This window comes from Alligator sinensis, unplaced genomic scaffold (assembly GCF_000455745.1).
Source record: "Alligator sinensis unplaced genomic scaffold, ASM45574v1 scaffold547_1, whole genome shotgun sequence".
Lineage (NCBI taxonomy): Eukaryota > Metazoa > Chordata > Crocodylia > Alligatoridae > Alligator > Alligator sinensis.
The window spans coordinates 1,332,083-1,348,433 of record NW_005842217.1 but is presented as its reverse complement, the minus strand read 5'-3'; the positions used below and the strand labels follow the sequence as shown (position 1 = coordinate 1,348,433).

The 16,351-nt window shown below is 50.3% G+C and overlaps 1 protein-coding gene and 1 pseudogene across 2 annotated transcripts; both read left to right on the top strand.

Moving 5' to 3' along the window:
- The first annotated feature begins 2,224 nt into the window (after nucleotides 1-2,224).
- On the top strand, nucleotides 2,225-9,906 carry LOC102371570 (interferon alpha-inducible protein 27-like protein 2A). 2 transcript variants are annotated; one of them, XM_006026997.2, is made up of 5 exons: nucleotides 2,225-2,338; nucleotides 4,238-4,289; nucleotides 8,117-8,155; nucleotides 8,873-9,034; nucleotides 9,590-9,906. In XM_006026997.2, exons 2-5 carry the CDS (start codon nucleotides 4,283-4,285, stop codon nucleotides 9,661-9,663), a joined length of 282 nt encoding a protein of 93 aa, XP_006027059.1. In that variant the 5' UTR covers nucleotides 2,225-2,338; nucleotides 4,238-4,282; the 3' UTR covers nucleotides 9,664-9,906. The 2 variants fall into 2 exon arrangements, with proteins under 2 accessions (XP_006027059.1, XP_025063843.1); XM_025208058.1 differs by lacking the exon at nucleotides 2,225-2,338 and adding an exon at nucleotides 3,795-4,025.
- Nucleotides 9,907-10,963: 1,057 nt separating this feature from the next.
- LOC102371314 lies at nucleotides 10,964-15,424 on the top strand (annotated as a pseudogene).
- The last annotated feature ends 927 nt before the right edge of the window (nucleotides 15,425-16,351 follow it).

Here is a 16,351-nt window from a genome sequence, read left to right as displayed (position 1 = left end):
TAAATGCAAGAGTCATGCACAATGCAAAGAAGGCTACAGAATGGCGGGAAACACTCTCCTGCACGCGGGTTCTCCACAACAACAGAACACTCCGTCGTGCAAAAGAGCTGCAATTCGGCGGGAACATAATTTAGCGGTGCCGAAGCACACACAATCAACAATCTACAACTTTGGGTTGTGACAGTAGGCAAGATCACTAGAATCGCAACTCCTACCTTTTGGGCGCCGAGGTACAGTTCGCCATGGGCACCAATTACCCTTGGACTGGCCCTGTTGGGACCACGGGACCCCAAATCCCTTCCCTTTGGTTTGACCTGACTTCAGGTTTTCTGTAAGGTCACCATTTAACTAATTCTCTTTGAACTTGGAGTTTTCCAGGCAGCCACTCTGTGTTAAAAAAATGTGCCCAGTAGGAGGAGGGTTAATTATTCCTCAGGTTTGGAAGCAGGTGGACTGTGCTATGAGGGCCTGGATCCCAAGGGAAAGCAATTTCAGGGCTTTTGCTTATTCATGTGCACTAAAAATCAAAAAACAGGCAGGGCCTCTGGCTGCAGGGGTGGAAACCCCCTGCCACAGGTCCAAGATAAGTGGCTTCCATCTATGTGCCCATCCAGTGGAGAGCAGACTGCAAACTGTGCAAGCCTGCCTTAGCCCCTGCACCTAATAGCCAGAGATGTTTGCCTCGAGAGTTGGAGGGCAACTGCTGCCCTGCAAGAGTCTTTCATTGCCCCATGCACCATCCCCACTGCCTGCTCCGACAGCCAGAAAACGCAGCTGCCACCTTCCTGCTCTGTCCCAGGGGCAAGCCAGGCCGTTCCCAGGTGGCCCCAGGTGTCCTGCCCGCTGCAGGTGCCTGCTGAAGGCAGAAGCAATGAGGTGCCTGAACCTTTTCTTTTTTGTTAATTTAACGGAGCCTGCCCGCCTCTCCCGCAGCTGGGGGGGATGAACTGCTGGAGGTGAAGGGGAACAGAACGGAGTCAATCGCCCTTTTGTGTAAGCGAGCAGGTCACGTACACAGCTTAAGCTGTGAGGAAGTCAAAGGGCATGACGCCAAACTGCTATGCTAGGCAGAAACTGGAACAATTCTAGTTTAGTAAAAACAGGATACTAGTACAGAAAGTGTGTGGCTGTTAAATAGATTGATGTATCTGTTACTATGCATATGATGCATACTTCCTATATCATACTTGCTATATAATCAAGCTGCGCACGAAGTAGAACAACAGACAGTTACCTCTCGGGGCAGTTGTCTGTTCAGAATGCATTCTTGAATAAATCAAGTCTTTAAACTTATGTTGTTGTTCGTCTGAGCCTCCGCCTAACGAACCTGGGGACAAGTTTTCCCCAACAGAGGGCCAAGCGGCCGCTGAGATGGGGCAGGGGGTCCTTCACCGCATGGCAGTGGCACACCCTGGGGCTGCCTCGGTGGGGTGCTGTTGGGCCGGGTGCTGCTCCACCTCAGATGCCTGATCCAATTGTTCCCTGAGCCCCCTGGAAACCTGCTGGGCGCTGCTCCCTGAGCAGGCTTGGGGAATAGTTGGATCAAGCTGGGTACTGCCTCCATGCTGGGGTAACACCTGGGCCACTAGCAGCCCGCCCAGGTGGCCCCAGGAAGTGTTGCCGCTGCGGAGGGAAGGACCAGGGCCCTCTGCAGCTCAGGGACCAGTTGGCAGCTCATCCCCTCCCGCGGGCAGGATTTGGCTCCAACAAACCAAAAAAACAACCCTTGCCATGGTGGCAGTGGTGTAGAGTTGTGGCCCTTGCTGCTGCCAGATGGGCATGGGGCACCTTGCCATGGTGGTGCAGCTGGCACCAGGCTCCCAGGAGCAAGATGGCAGGGTGGGGAGCCTTGAGCCCGCAGCACACATCCCGTGTTTGTCCCTGCCCCCCATGGGCTCCAGCTCCAGCTGTGCTGCAGGTGGGGACGGCGGGCACGTGTCCCACCTTCTAGTTCGCAAAAGGTGGTTACCCTAGGGAGCCCATTCTCAGCAGGTGCCATTTCAAAGAGCAAAAGGACAACCAACAAGTACTTGGTGCTATTAAATCAAACCTTTACTGCAGCGCACAGACTTTTTTTTCCCCCTCATATTGCCAATGGTATTTTGAATCACAACCTTGGGTCTATCATGGGTGGGTCCAGCTCAACACAACCCTTGCTTATTATTCTGGCTCTTATCTTAAGTTTCACTTAGCTAGGAAACTGAAACCTAAAGCTAGGAAACTAAAACCTAACAGGCAAGCTCCATTGGTTCCCTCCCAGCTTCATCATTTGACATATAAAAGAGGAGGAGGAATCAATGCTGAGACAGCTGGAGAACTCGCCTGTCTGCTGAACAAGGTAGATAGATATCTTCCTTCCTGCATTTGAATCTTGGGCTAATTCTGCTTTTGGAGGCAGCTGAATTCCTCTTCAGGGCAGAAAGATGTAAAAGCAGTTTGCAGTGCTGCTTTCACCTCCCCAGCCAAGCTTAGGGGCACCTCTAAGGAAAAAGGGAGTGGGAAAGGGCAGCTCAAAACCCTTTAGAGACACTTGGGATTTGCTGTGGTGCATTGCAAATGCTTCCTGTGTGCATCTAGTGAGCATTTGGGTTCATCCTAAATGCGCCTACTCAGGCTGATAGTGTTGTAGCAATTAACTGATACCGGTCCATTGCACTTATGCTGTAGTTTCTTTCCTGAGTCTGGGGAAGTAATCACTAAGGGATGGAGGTCCTGGGGTCTCTAGCATGATTCTTGTCTGCATTGCCCCCAGCTAAATACTACTAACTTTTACAATCCTTGTGCCTAGTGAGAAGGTTGACTACTCAGCCCTAACTGGGAAGGACAGTCCTGAAATGTGAACACCAACTCCCAGTCCTGGGCTGAATGACTCTTGGACAGCATTTGTCCTGGACTCCCAGTATTGTGCAGGGATCCAGGTTTTCCTTTTGTTGTGGAAAAATGCAGGAAACAGCAGGTTTCCCCTTGCAGGCTGGCAGAGTTTCAGTCTGCAAGGGGCTGCCTGGGGCTGGGGGGAGCAGGATGCTGGGGGCGCCAGGTGTACGTGTGCGTAGATGCATGCATGCCGCCGGGAATACAGCCAGGCCGCGGTGGAGAAAATGTCACTGCAGATAAGTGTGGGGTGGGGGGGAGAGGTCATAGGGTGGGCAAGGGGAACAGACTGAGGCCACCAGTGAGGGGGGAAGTGGGGCTGGAGGTGCTGCCCAGCCAGGGTAGTGCACAGGGCCCAGGACTGGGGTGGGAATGCATGGCCACGGAGCACAGCTAGGGAGTGGGATGGAGCCACGGGCGGCTCATTTGGCGGGTGGCAAGGGGACAAACTCCCTGCTGCTGTACGTGCTCCCAGGGAGGGGGCATGGGAGGGCACATGCGCCCCCTGGTTTGTACACAGAGTGGACTGCCCACTGTGGACTCTGAGCTCCCCACCCTGCTGTCCTTGCCCTGCGGCCACCACCCTGCAATGGGCAGGACCTGGTGCAGGAAGGCTGAGAGGTTGAGTGATGCTGCTGCCACCACCCGGAGCCCCATGCTGGCCGCACCACCGTGGCACGGTGTCCCCTTCTGACCTGGCAGTGGTAGCGGTGGCAGCACAAAGTTTTTCCCTTTGCTGCTGCTATGCAGGCAGGAGGTGCCTCACCACGGCAGTGCAGCAGATGCAGGGCTCCCAGGGGCAGGGCAGCAGGGCAGGGAGACTTGAGCCCACAGCAGATATCCTGCATCTGCCCTGCCCCCCTCTGCTTGGCTCTACTCCAGCTGTGCTGCGGAGGGAGGGCAGGGGAGGGGGACACGTCTTGCCTTTCCATTTTGAAAAGGTGGCCACTCTACCAGTGAGCCTTCCCCTACCTCTATGGGATGTGCAAACCTGAGCGTGCTCAGAGCTGATCTGAAAGCACTCCCCCCACCAGCCCCACGACAGAGGCAGTGCTAATCCTCACAGGAAGAAAGGCTTGAATGTGCATTACCCTAGAACCGTGATGGTGGCAGTTCCCAGAAGGCCCCACCCAGTGAATGACATGGGAGAAGAGGTGGGTTGCAGGTCAGCTATTCTCAGCTGCGCTGAGGCCCTAGTTTTAGTAGAAGTGGGATACGTACCTACAAGAAAAGATGGCTTGCTAGATGGACCTGCCCTATGATGCCGCAGCCCCAGCCCTACGGCTGTGCCTCCCTCCTTGCCCCCAACGGACCATGTTTTGAGGGATTTGGACTGCTCTAACTGCATTTCTTGTGTTGTCCTCAGTCATCCCCAGATCCAGGACCACAAAAAGCCTCTCCCCTCTACAAGATGGTTGGTAAGGTTCCACTTTCTTTTCACTGACAGACCCCTGAACAGGAATTGCACATGTCCCTGGCACCATTAACAACCTGGCAAACCATACAGGCAGCCAGTGAGCCTCTGCACAACTCCAAATCCTTCCATCTTGCTCTGAAGCGTTGAATTCGATTTCCTAGATTTCCTAGACATTAGGGCTGGAAGGGACTTCAGAAGTTCATCGAGTCCAGCCCCCTGCCCCAGGGGCAGGAAGTCAGCTGGAGTCATGGGATCCCAGCAAGATAAACATCCAAATTTCTCTTCAAGGTGTTCTAAGTAGGTGCCTGAACCACCTCTGGCAGCAGTCTATTCCAGACCTTGGGTGCTCGAACTTTTTGAATTGCAGAGCCCAAAACTGGATGCAGTACTCCAGCTGCGGCCTCACCAAGGCCAAGTGCAACGGGAGAATGACATCCTGGGATTTGCTTGAGAAGCATCTATGGATGCAAGCCAGCGTTTTGCTCGCTCTACTAGCTGCAGCATCACATTGAAGGCTCCCAAACAGTCTGGGACACTGACAGACAAAAGATCCTAGATGGCAAAGGAGCCTAGCTTCAATCCTGTGTGGAGCTACCTGGTATACATGGACCCCAGGTGTGGAAAGTAGTCTTCTCATACAAGGACAGGAGGATCTTCCTTCAGGTCCCCCACTTACTGCAGGGGGATGGAGAAAAAAGCCCTGTGGTAAGTGGGGAAGTAGGGGGCCTGGAGGAAGCAGAAGCAGGAAGGGGCAACAGAAGAGGGCTCATTCTTCCTGAGAAAGCAGGGCAATCAGCTAGTGACCTCAGGAGCCTGTACACAAATGCATGGAGCCGGGAAGCAAGCAGGAAGAATTGCACAGTCAGGGAACTATGATGTGACTAGAACAGCAGAGACTTGGTGGGAGCTCGGGTGACTGGAGCGCTGTTGTGGATGGGTACAAACAGTTTGGGAAGGACCAGACAGGGGAGAAGAGTTGTGCTCTATGTAAAGAGCTGTACGATTGTTCAGAGCTCCAGCATGAAACTGGAGACAGGCATGAAACTCCAGCATGAAACTTGAAGTCTGAGTTAAAGTTAGAGGGGAGAGAGCAACAAGAGTGATGATGTGGTGTGCATCTGCTATAGACCACCCGACCAGGAGGATTAGGCTTTCTTCAGACAACTAGCAGAAATTTCCTGATCACAGGCCCTGGTTCTCATGGGGGACTTCAACCACCCTGATATTTGCTGGGAAGGCAATACAGCTGTGCACAGGCAATCTAGGACGTTTTTGGCAAGCATTAGAAATAACTTCCTGGTGTTTGAGACAGCAGCTAGGGGCCGTTCTCTTCCTGTCCTGCTGTTCAAACAGGAAAGAATTGGTTGGGGGGATGTAGAAGTGGATGGCAACTAGGGCAATATCGACCATGAGATGACTGAGTTCAGGATCCTGAAAAAAAAGAAGGAAGAAGAGCAGCAGAGTATGGACCCTGGAGCTCAGAAAAGCAAACTTTGACTTCCTCAGAGAGCTGATGAGCAGGATCCCCTGGGAGGCCAGTCTGAGGGGGAAGAGAGTCCAGGAGAGCTAGTTGTATTTAAAAACAACTTACTGAGGGCATAGGAACAAAGCATCCCAAATGTGCAGGAAGAATAGCAAATGTGGCAAGCGACCAGCTTGGCTTAGCAGAGAACTCTTTAGTGAGCTTAAACACAAACAGGAAGCTTACAAGAAGTGGAAGCTTGGAGAAAAAACTTGGGAGGAATATGAGAGCATTGTTCAGACATGCAGGGATGAAGTCAGGAAGGCCAAAGCACAAGTGGAGTTGCAGCTAGCAGGGGATGTGAAGGGTAACGAGGGTTTCTACAAGTATATCAGCAACAAGAGGAAGTTCGGGGAACGTGTGGGTCCCTTACTGAATGGGGGAGGCAACCTAGTAATAGACAATGTGAAAAGACTGAAGTGCTCAATGCCTTCAAGGCATTGACAAGGTCAGCTCCCAGACTACTGCACCTGGCAGCACAGTTTGGGGAGGGGGTGAGCAGCCAACAGTGGTGAAAGAAGAGGTTAGGGACTACTTAGAAAAGCTGGACATGTACAATTCCATGGGGCCAGATGCAGTGCATCCAAGGGTGCTAAGGGAGTTGGCTGATGTGATTGCAGAGCTGCTGGCCATTATCTCTGAAAATTTGTGGCAATTGGGGGAGGCCCCAATGACTGGAAGAGGGCAACTGTAGTGCCCATCTTTCAGAAAGGGAAGGAGGAGGATCCAGGGAACCACAGACCAGTCAGCCTCACCTCAGTCCCTGGAAAAATCATGGAGCAGGTCCTCAAGGAATCCATTTCTAAGCACTTGGAGGAGAAGAAGGTGATCAGGAACAGTCAGCATGGATTCACCAAGGACAACTCATGCTTGACCAACCTGACTGCCTTCTATGATGAGATGACTGGCTTTTTGGATGCAGGGAAAGCAGTGCATGCAATAGCCTTGCTAAAGTCAGGGTATTTTGATGCGGTCTCCCACAGCATTTTCACAAGCAAGCAGAGAAAGTGTAGGTTGGATAAATGGACAATAAGGTGAATAGAAAGCTGGCTGGATTGTGGGGCTCAATGGGTAGTAATCAATGCTTCAATGTCTAGGTGGCAGCCAGTATGAAGTGGAGTGCCCCAGGGGTTGGTCCTGGGACCAGTTTTGTTCAACATATTCATTAATGATCTGGAAGATGGCATAGAGGGCACCCTCAGGAAGTTTGTGGATAACATCAAACTGGGGGGTTTCGCTGGATGTGCTGGAGGGCAGGGCTAGGATTCGGAGCGGCCTCAAAAAATTGGAGGACCGGTCCAAAAGAAATCTCATGAGGTTCAACAAGGACAAGTGCAAAGTCCAGCACTTAGGACAGAAGAAGCCCAAGAACTGCTACAGCCTAGGCACTGACTGTGTGGGCAGCAACTCTGCAGAAGAGGACCTGGGGTTTACAGTGGACAATAAGATGGACATGAGTCAACAGTGTGCCCTTGCTGTCAAGAAGGCTAACAGCATCGTGGGCTGCATTAGTAGGAGCACTGCCAGCAGAACGAGGGAAGTAAGTATTCCCCTCTATTCTGCAATGGGGAGGCCACATCTGGAGTACTGTGCCCAGTTTTTCCTGCCCCCACCCTGCAGAAAGGATGTAGCCAAATTGGAGACAGTCCAGTGGAGGGCAATGAAAATGGTTTGGGGGCTGAGGCACATGACTGCTGAGGAGAGGCTGAGGAAACTGGGTTTATTTAGTCTTCACAAAAGAAGTCTGCAGAAGAGAGGGGATTTAACAGCAGCCTTCAGTGACCTAAAGGTGGGGTCCAAAGAGGATGGAGCTGGACTGTTCTCAGTGATGACAGAACAAGAAGCAGCAAGTTGCAGCAAGTGAGGTTTAGATTTGATTTTAGGAAACACTTTTGGTGATAAAGCACTGGAACAGGTTACCTAGAGAGGTGGTGGCATCTCCATCTTTTGACTTTAAGGCCTGGCACAACAAAGCCTTGGCTGGGATGATATAGATGGGGATGGTCCTGCTTTGAACAGGGGGTTGGAGTAGATGACCTCCTGAGGTCCCTTCAACCCTCATTTTTTATTTTTTTATTTATGATTCTATGAAAGAGGCATGTTCTGGGTAAAGTCACTGCTGAGCGGCATCTTCTCCAAAAGACATTTGAGAAGAGCAGCACAAAGCCGATAGGTTTAGGTGCCAGGGATATCCAACCTGAATGCCAGACTGTCAATACTGACCAGCAGCATTCAAAGGAAAACCGTCTGCTGAAAACCAGCTATCTTCTCTGATGGCTCATTAACACAAACCTTTCCTCTTTCAGGAATTTTGGCAACTACGCTGGGCGCAGGCATTGGATTCGGTAAGTCACTAGCTCAGGAGACAGGCTGCTTATTTAAAAAAAAAAGAACAAGGATTTATCTAAGCATTATTCAGCCACTCAGCTCGTCTGCCCTTCTAAAGCCCAGGCCTCTCCCTTAACAGGGGAGACCCTCCCCAGAGCCTCCCCTGCCCCAACTGACCTGTGCGGAGTAAGAATTCCTTCCCTTGAGCTTTGATTCCTTTCCCAGCTCAAGGGATGCTGACAGGGGTCTAAAGGGAAGTGAGAAAAAGGTGGTTGGAGGCCATCCTGCCAGACTGACCCTCATGGGAATGTACAAGCCCTTGCCCCAGATATCGTGCCTGCAGATAGGGAGACTAGGTTGGATCTATGCCTTAACTGCAAACTGTACACCTGCCTCTTAGCAAGAGTTCTCCCCCAAACAGCACTTTACTATGTCTTGGGCCTGTCTTCCCAGGCAACATCCTACTCTGTGTCCTGCATGACCCTCTCTTTGACATCAACGCACCAAGGAATGCTGCAATTTCTGAACTCACGTGAATATTAGGATCCCTATTTTAAGTATTGGGGAAGTGCTTCATTGAGGAAAGACATCCCCCCAACCTGTCACTGTGGTGGTACAAACCACAAGACACTAAAGCACTAAGTGAATGGATGTAAAGGTGGTTCTGCAGCAGAAAGCTGGATATACCGTGCACCAGGATCCCATTTTATAAACTAATGCTCTTTGCGATACAGGAGTCGCAGCTGTCGGAGTCCCTGTAGTCCTGGGGGCTGCAGGATTTACTGCTGCAGGAATTGCTGTAGGGTCAGTAGCGGCCAAGATAATGTCAGCAGCGGCCATAGCCAACGGAGGAGGAGTGGCTGCTGGAGGCACCGTGGCAGTGCTGCAGTCCGTCGGTAGGTCCTAGGGAACTAACCTTTCACTCAAAGTGCCCGTCTCTGATGCTCTTGTGCTTATGGACGATTCTGCATAGAGAGCACCTGGCATTTTGTGGGGGTCCTCAACTCTCTTACCTAAACTTAGATGGGCGATATGGGACATTGCTTCAGCCTCCTGGCACCCCTGGCCATGCCCTCAGTACCACAGCTCATTACCTAGTTGCAGCCTTTCCGAATTTTACATGCTCAGCATTCACCTAACTCTGTTCTTCATGACATCCCCAGTGATGCTTCCATGGGTATCAGGGGAGCCTGTTGAAGCGAGTCTCCTGCTCACCTGCCTGGATGGACTCTCCTGCCAATAGAGTACTAGCCCAGGGGCTCCTGGCAAAGCTTGGGTCACATTTGGGTGGTCAGATCCCCAGCCCCTTCCATGTGCTGAAAACACGCAGAGCTGTTTCCATCGTGACAGTCTTCTTTCAGCACTGACCCGGGGAGGGGACAAGTAACTGCAGGAGCTCCAGTGCACTGGGAGGTGTAGCCATACCGACTCCCCACCCTCTGTTTTCTCAGGTGCTGCAGGACTCTCTGCAGCAGCAAAGACTGGGATGGCGGCTGCTGGTGCAGCACTTTTTGCCCTTATCTGAAAGCCAGAGCTGGTTCTCTGGTGACTGGGTGACCAAAGCACAATCATCTGGCATGCCCGAATCACCCACCAGGCTAAATACAATACAGAGCAAGTTACAGGAACTGCTTTCAGCACGCTCAAGAAGAAACTGCATGTCAAACCAGCCCCTGAAGACCTCTTGCTTCTTGTATCTGCCCAGTACAAGCTAACATGTTGTGCCTTGCTTAGCACTGCTGTGGAAGAAAAAGCCTTTACAAACATGTATGCTGGGAGTACAATTATTTTTTCATAAATGTAGAACTTGCTAGATTACCACCCCCCCCCATCCTCCCCTGCATAGGGGTTGTCAAAAAATCCCAAACAAACCCTAGGAAGCTTTCAGAGGTGGATACACACAGCTTCTTCCTCTGAGGGTGCTACAGCATGTAGATGGCCCAATTCTGTGTCCACTCATTATGGACAACCACTCTCCATCAGTGGTCGGCTGTATCACAGTGCAGCTACCTGTAGCGCCTCGTTCCTTACTGTGCTTTGTTTCTTGTACCCAATGCGCTGGGATGCAAAGCTGTGGCTAATGAGAGCAGCATCTGCTACTAGAGACCTTGGTGGTAGGAGCTGAACGGGTCCTGGCCTTCCCAAGTAGTGTGAAAGGCACTGTACCACACTAGTACCACACTGGTGACTGGTTTTCATGCACAATACTGACACTGGTTGATGAGGCATATGAACACACAAGTACAGAGACAAGTGTCAGGACCGCAGGACCTCAAATCCCTTGCCTTTGGTTTGACTGACTTCTGGTTTTCTGTAAGGTCACCATTTAACTAATTTCCTTTGAACTTGGGAGTTTTCCAGGCTGCCACTTTGTGTTTAAAAAGTGCCCAGTAAGAGGAGGGTTAATGTCTGTTCCTCAGGCTTGGAGGCAGGTGGCCTGGATCCCAAAGGAATGCCATTCAGGACTGTGCCACAAGGGCCTCGATCCTGGGGGAAAGCAATTTCAGGGCTTTTGTTTATTCTTGTGCACTAAAAAAAAAAAGGCTACAAATCCCACTCTGGTTCTGGGGAGGGGGTATAAGTCCCCTGCCATAGGCCGGAGATAACTAGCTCCCATATGTGTGTCCATCCAGCAGACAGTGGGCTCCAAACCCTGCAATCCCACCTTAACTCCTGCAGCTGACAGCCAGGGATTCTTGCCTGGAGAGCTGGAGGACAACTGCTGCCCTGCAAGAGTCTTTCATTGCAACAGGGATGAACACTGCTAATGGGCTCTGCGTAGCAGCCTGGGCAGAGCTGAGGCTGCTTCCTGCAGGCAAACCCTGCCAGGGATATGAATGATGCCTTGTGCTGCCGGATCTTACTGGAGCCGGCGGACTTGCTCCCTCCTCGCCTCTGCTTGCGAGTCCAATAGGAAAGAAGCAGAGGTGGAGACTACTCGCCCAGCTGCAGCCTTGTTTTGTGCGTTGTTTCCATTTCCCAGCACAGCGACAGGAGATTGTGGGTCACCACCACAGCCTGCAAAGCGTGGCCGGACTCCAAACCAGCCCAGAAATGGTCAGGTTGGTAGGTTATTACTAGGTGCATTGAAACCTTGGCCGCCTCCTGCTTTCTCGGGCTCCATCCCCCCACCCCTAGTCAGAGGCATTTAAAGAGAACAGGGCTGGGAAAGAAGTGACAAAAGCCCAAGAGGCTCTGGGCGGTGCAGGGGATGCAGGCTGCTGCTAGCAGGGGTTTGTGCTTGGCCCCAGACCTCCTGGATGTGCCTGCTGGAACTGCTGATACTGCAGCAATAACCTGGTAGCGGCCAGTTCCACCCCTGCCCTTGTTTCTCTCCTGGGTCCGTCCCAGGGATCCCCTCTCCTGGGCTAGCCAATCATCAGGGCCAGATTAATGCAAAGACAAACCAGGCACATGCATAGGGCCCTAAGTGAAGAAGGGGCCCAGTTGTGCTTATTTTACATATTATAATTATCAAATGAAAAAAACGAATATAAATATACAGTATTAAGGAGGGGCCCACAAGTTGGTTTGTCTAGGGCCCACTAAAGGGTTAATATTGCCCTGCCAGTCACCAAAGGATGCAGCCCCTGGGACTGCAGGGCTAGTCTTCCCTGGGGGAGGTACCAGCTAAGCATCACTGACTTCAGGTCCTGGGGCCCAATGAACATTGCCTCCCTCTGTGGGATCTGGAAAGCTAGGCATGCCCAGGGAGCGAGCTGAAAGGTCTCCCCCGGTCCCCGTCTCACTGGAAGGCACTAGACCTGGCTGGGGAGAGGATTGGGAGGGGCGATATCCTGGAACCCTGGTGGTGGCATTTCTCATGATGCACTGGGCAGGAGCTGCATGTTGTAGGTGGCAAGAAGTGGGCCATGGGCCAGGTTCCACAGCTGTGTGGATGTCCTGGTTTTAAATGACTGTGGAGCACAGACTCAACCAGAAACTCTGGTTTATTGAGGGGAATTACCTTAAGATGCCACAGGTGTTGCTGGAGTTAGGAGGGAACTGAATTAGTCTAACTGCATTTTCTGCATTATTTTCAGGGCTACTGGATCAGAAGTTAAACCCTCCAAAAACAAGCCAGTCTCCAACATGGCAAGTAAGACTTGACTTCTACTCTGAGACCTTTGAACAGCAACTGTACACATCCCAGACACAAACTAACCAGCTGGCTTCCCTTGGGAGGTAGCAAGTGATCCCTGCCCAGCCCACAAAGTCTTCCCCCAATAGACAGGGCAGATCACTGATGGACACTAGACCCTGGATGCCCAGGTGATGGAGCCTGAGGACATGCAATATCCTATGTGTGTGTATATAGGCAGGCCCAGGATGATACCCCTCCCAATAAACCCTGCAAGTGTGTTGAAAAGATCCAGGTTCAGGCTCCTCTCTATTTACTAGTGATTTTGAGGAGACCAGCATTAAGCTCAGGAAGATGGGCTGGCACCAGAGTCTGGTGAGGCACAGCCAGGCGAAGCGGTAGTACTTCCACTGCTCCCTCAACTTCTCAGGATCTCCAGGTTTCCTCTCCCTCCCTGCCCCTTGTAAAAGCCCCTTTTGGAGGACTAGAAGCCACATTTCCCTTTTCACCACTGCTTTTCCACTGTGCTGAATCTCACCAGTTTCCTAACTTTGCTAGCCCCACACATACCTGGGGTGTGGTCTGTAGTCCTCTTGTATGACAAGTACAAGACAGCCTTCCCAAAAAAGGCACGTGCTGGCTGAACTTAACACTGAATTGCACTGGCTCCTCAAAGTGCTTGAAAACAGCCTGTTGATTTTGCTTTCGCTGTTTCAATGCACCATTTGCAGACCAAAGTCTAATCTGTTAATGCTAGCCAGTGCCACAAATGCCTCACCCTATCTATCTAGCCTTTTCTGCTGAAAGGTGTGCTCATTTCCTTCATGGCTCATTTTCATAAATCTCTCCTTTCCTAGGATTTGTTGCCCCTGCTGTTGGAGCAGCTGTCGGATTAGGTAAGATGTTAGCTCAGGATATGGAATGGTTAATTAAATCATCATCATGCATTATGGAATAAGCATTATACTGCCTCAGGGAGTGGGCTATGGCCTTCACGTGGGGCAGGATGTGAGTGCTGGTCATTCCTATAGATATTAAACTGGACACTTAATTAAGATGCATGGATGTTGACTCTTCTGAGATGTCCTTGTTCCTAAGTGTCTATTAGACAGAGTTAAAGTTGGGAAAGAACGTTAAATTATCTTAAACCATCTGAGCAACAACCCCAGCCTCCCAATTGCTTGGCCTTCCTCCTCTGAGAGATCTCACTAGGTCTCCAGTCGTACAGAGTCATCCAAGTTACACAAGATTCTTGTTCTGAAGTTTCCCAAGTCTTTTCTGGATCGGCCATAAAGGGCTAAACCAGGATCCCAGCTCCTTGATCACTCCTTGATTTTTCCCTTGTGCAAGGCTCCTCTGCATACAATACAGGGACCCAGCTCCTTGATCACTCCTTGCACACCCAATCCCAGCAGAGTGGAATTAATCAGGAAGTGCATGGACTGCACTCAGCTCATGTACCCCTCCAAAGCCTAAGCCTCCTCCCCAGTCCAGAGGACACTCCCCATATGTCCGATTGACATGTGGGGAGCAAGAATGCCTCCTTTGGCTTTTTGATTCCTTTCCAGGTCAAAAGGAATCTCTTAGGGCTCCCAGCAAGGTGGCTGAAGCCTGTCCCTCCAAAACTGACCCTCATAGAAAGCCTGAATGAAAAATGTACAAGCCCATGCCCCAGGTATTTCCTGTGCAGATTGAGAGACCCCATACTGGGATGAACTAGGCTGGATCTATGTTTTAAACTGCAAAACATACACCTCAGTCTTGGTGGGAAGATATTTTCTCTCTCCTTAAAGTAGTAATTCTCAACCAGGGTGATTCACTCCTCTAACGTGCCTTTAGATCCTTTTAAAGATACCACTCAATATTAGCACTGCTAGGTGTGCAAATGCTAATATAAGATTCACAAGATAAACCCAGAGATTTCAACTAGGAAACCATAGCATCAAAAATCATTTAGATTTGTTGTGGACTTAGATGAATTGCTCTCTTATTTCTCCATAGTCAAAAATAAGGGAAACTGAAGAGATGATATTTTCTGAGGCAAGCCTGGAGTCTAGAAAGGCTGAAAAACAAAGAAGAAAAAAAAAAAAAAAAATCACTGCCTTAAGGGCACTGGCTGTCCTTCTGGAGATGCAGTGCAGGATCCTATTAGTCTATTAGTAACTAATACCGCAGCACTCTTGGCAATGCAGGAATTGCTTTTGTCGGAGTCCCAACTGCACTGGGGGCAGCAGGATTTACCACCGCAGGAGTTGCAGCTGGATCACTGGCTGCCAAGATGATGTCTGCATTAGCCAATGGAGGAGGACTGGCTGCTGGAGCTGTTGTTCCATGCCTGCAGTCACTTGGTAGGTCATGAAGAGCTAACTTTTTGTTTGAATGCCTCTAGCTCTAATGGCTTATAGACAATTCTGGGTAGAAAGCACCTGGCATTTCACAGTGGTTCATAGTTCTTGTGCAGCTTGTGCAGGTGAGTCTTCTTCCTCCACTGCTCCTCACCACTCTTTCTAGTAACATAAGCAGAGCTCTACTATAGCACCCCACAGTACCATGTATCACTGCCTTGCTATCACTGATCCCCTGGGGTTTTCAAAACTGCTAACCATTCACCTAACTGTCTACTGATTTCCCTGTGGACACTCCTATTGACTGGCTGAGAAATCCCTCTCCTCTTGCAGGAGTTTCTATCCAGGCAGGTGAGGAAAGTACAGAAGTACCATATGCTAGTACTATAAAGGGGTTACGGTGCCTGGGAAAGGAGGGTTGAACAACCAAATGCATTACAGGGTAATCCCTTCCATCTGTGCAGAAAGCGGGCAGAATCATTTACACTGGGTCAGTGTTGTGTGGGAGTGACCTGGGAAAAGAGCAACTAGTCTGCCAGGAGAGTCAGTGTACTAGGATGATAAAGTGATGCAGATTCCTGACTCCCTATTTTTTTTCCCCCAGGTGCCCTAGGACTTTCTGGAGCTGCAAAAGGTGCAGTGATGGCTACTGGTACTGCCATTGGCGCCTTGATCCGAAAGCGATAAACTGGTCCCAAACTGCACCATCTGATTCATGCCATCAGTTCACCGCAAGAAGAAATAGCATGCTGGATCAGCCCCACAAAACCCCCTGACTTCTCTCTCAACAAGAGAGGGCAAGATCTGTTTCCCTCTCCACTGCAGCTGAAGTTTGAAGACTAATAAAGCCCTCAAATGCAGACACTGGTGTGCAAGTAACTTTTTCATAAATATTCAACTTAACACACTCACCGACACACCACTCTTGTAATGAGTAGCTAGTGGCTGTCAAAGGGAAAACAGGACTGGGGCTTTCAGAGGTGGAAACACATAGCCAGAACCTATGAGAGGAGAGCAATGAGGGTAACAATCCCTGCAAAAAAAAAAATCAGATCACTCTCTACTTGTTTTCAAAATGAGGTGCAGGCCCCCATCTTTCCTCTCAGAGGCCCTGCACATAGCATCTTCTTGAACAGCAGGGTGTACCATGCCATGGTTACCTGTGCTGCCTCATTCCTCGCTTGGCTTTGTAGCTTTGAAGGACTCTTACCCAGTGTACCAAGAAGGAAAAGGTCTGGTTAACAAGAGCTGGATCTGCTATTAGATGCCATGAAGAGGATGCTGCAACTGGTCCCATCATTTCCAAGCTTGTAGTAGTCATACTATGCTTGTACAGAACTGGTGGCTCTGGTTTCCCTTTATTAAATGTTAGGCTGAAGTAGGATGTTCAACAGTAAGGAAAGTTTCGGACCACTGACCTTGAAATCCTCTCTCTAAAGGTCTAGCAGCTTTTATCTTTCAGTCATGTACAAACAGAGTTCATCAAATGATATCAGCAAGATGTAGCCTAGAAAACTCCATTAAAATTATAAATAATGTTAAGCCCAATCCCTGCTCCTAAACGTTAGGCAGCAGCAAAAAAATAAAATGGTTCTTTCCTTTTGCTCTGTAGCACACCTTTCAATAGCATTTCTGAGGCAGAAGTCATTTTAGGTCCAAGTTAAGTGTTGGTAGGAGGGGGGGAAGAACAGGGTTTTGCTTAGTCTTGTTATACAAAGCCTCCCGAGGCTGGGCCTGCTGGATCAGGGAGCGATCCCCAGCCATGGGCTTGAGATAACCAATTTCCA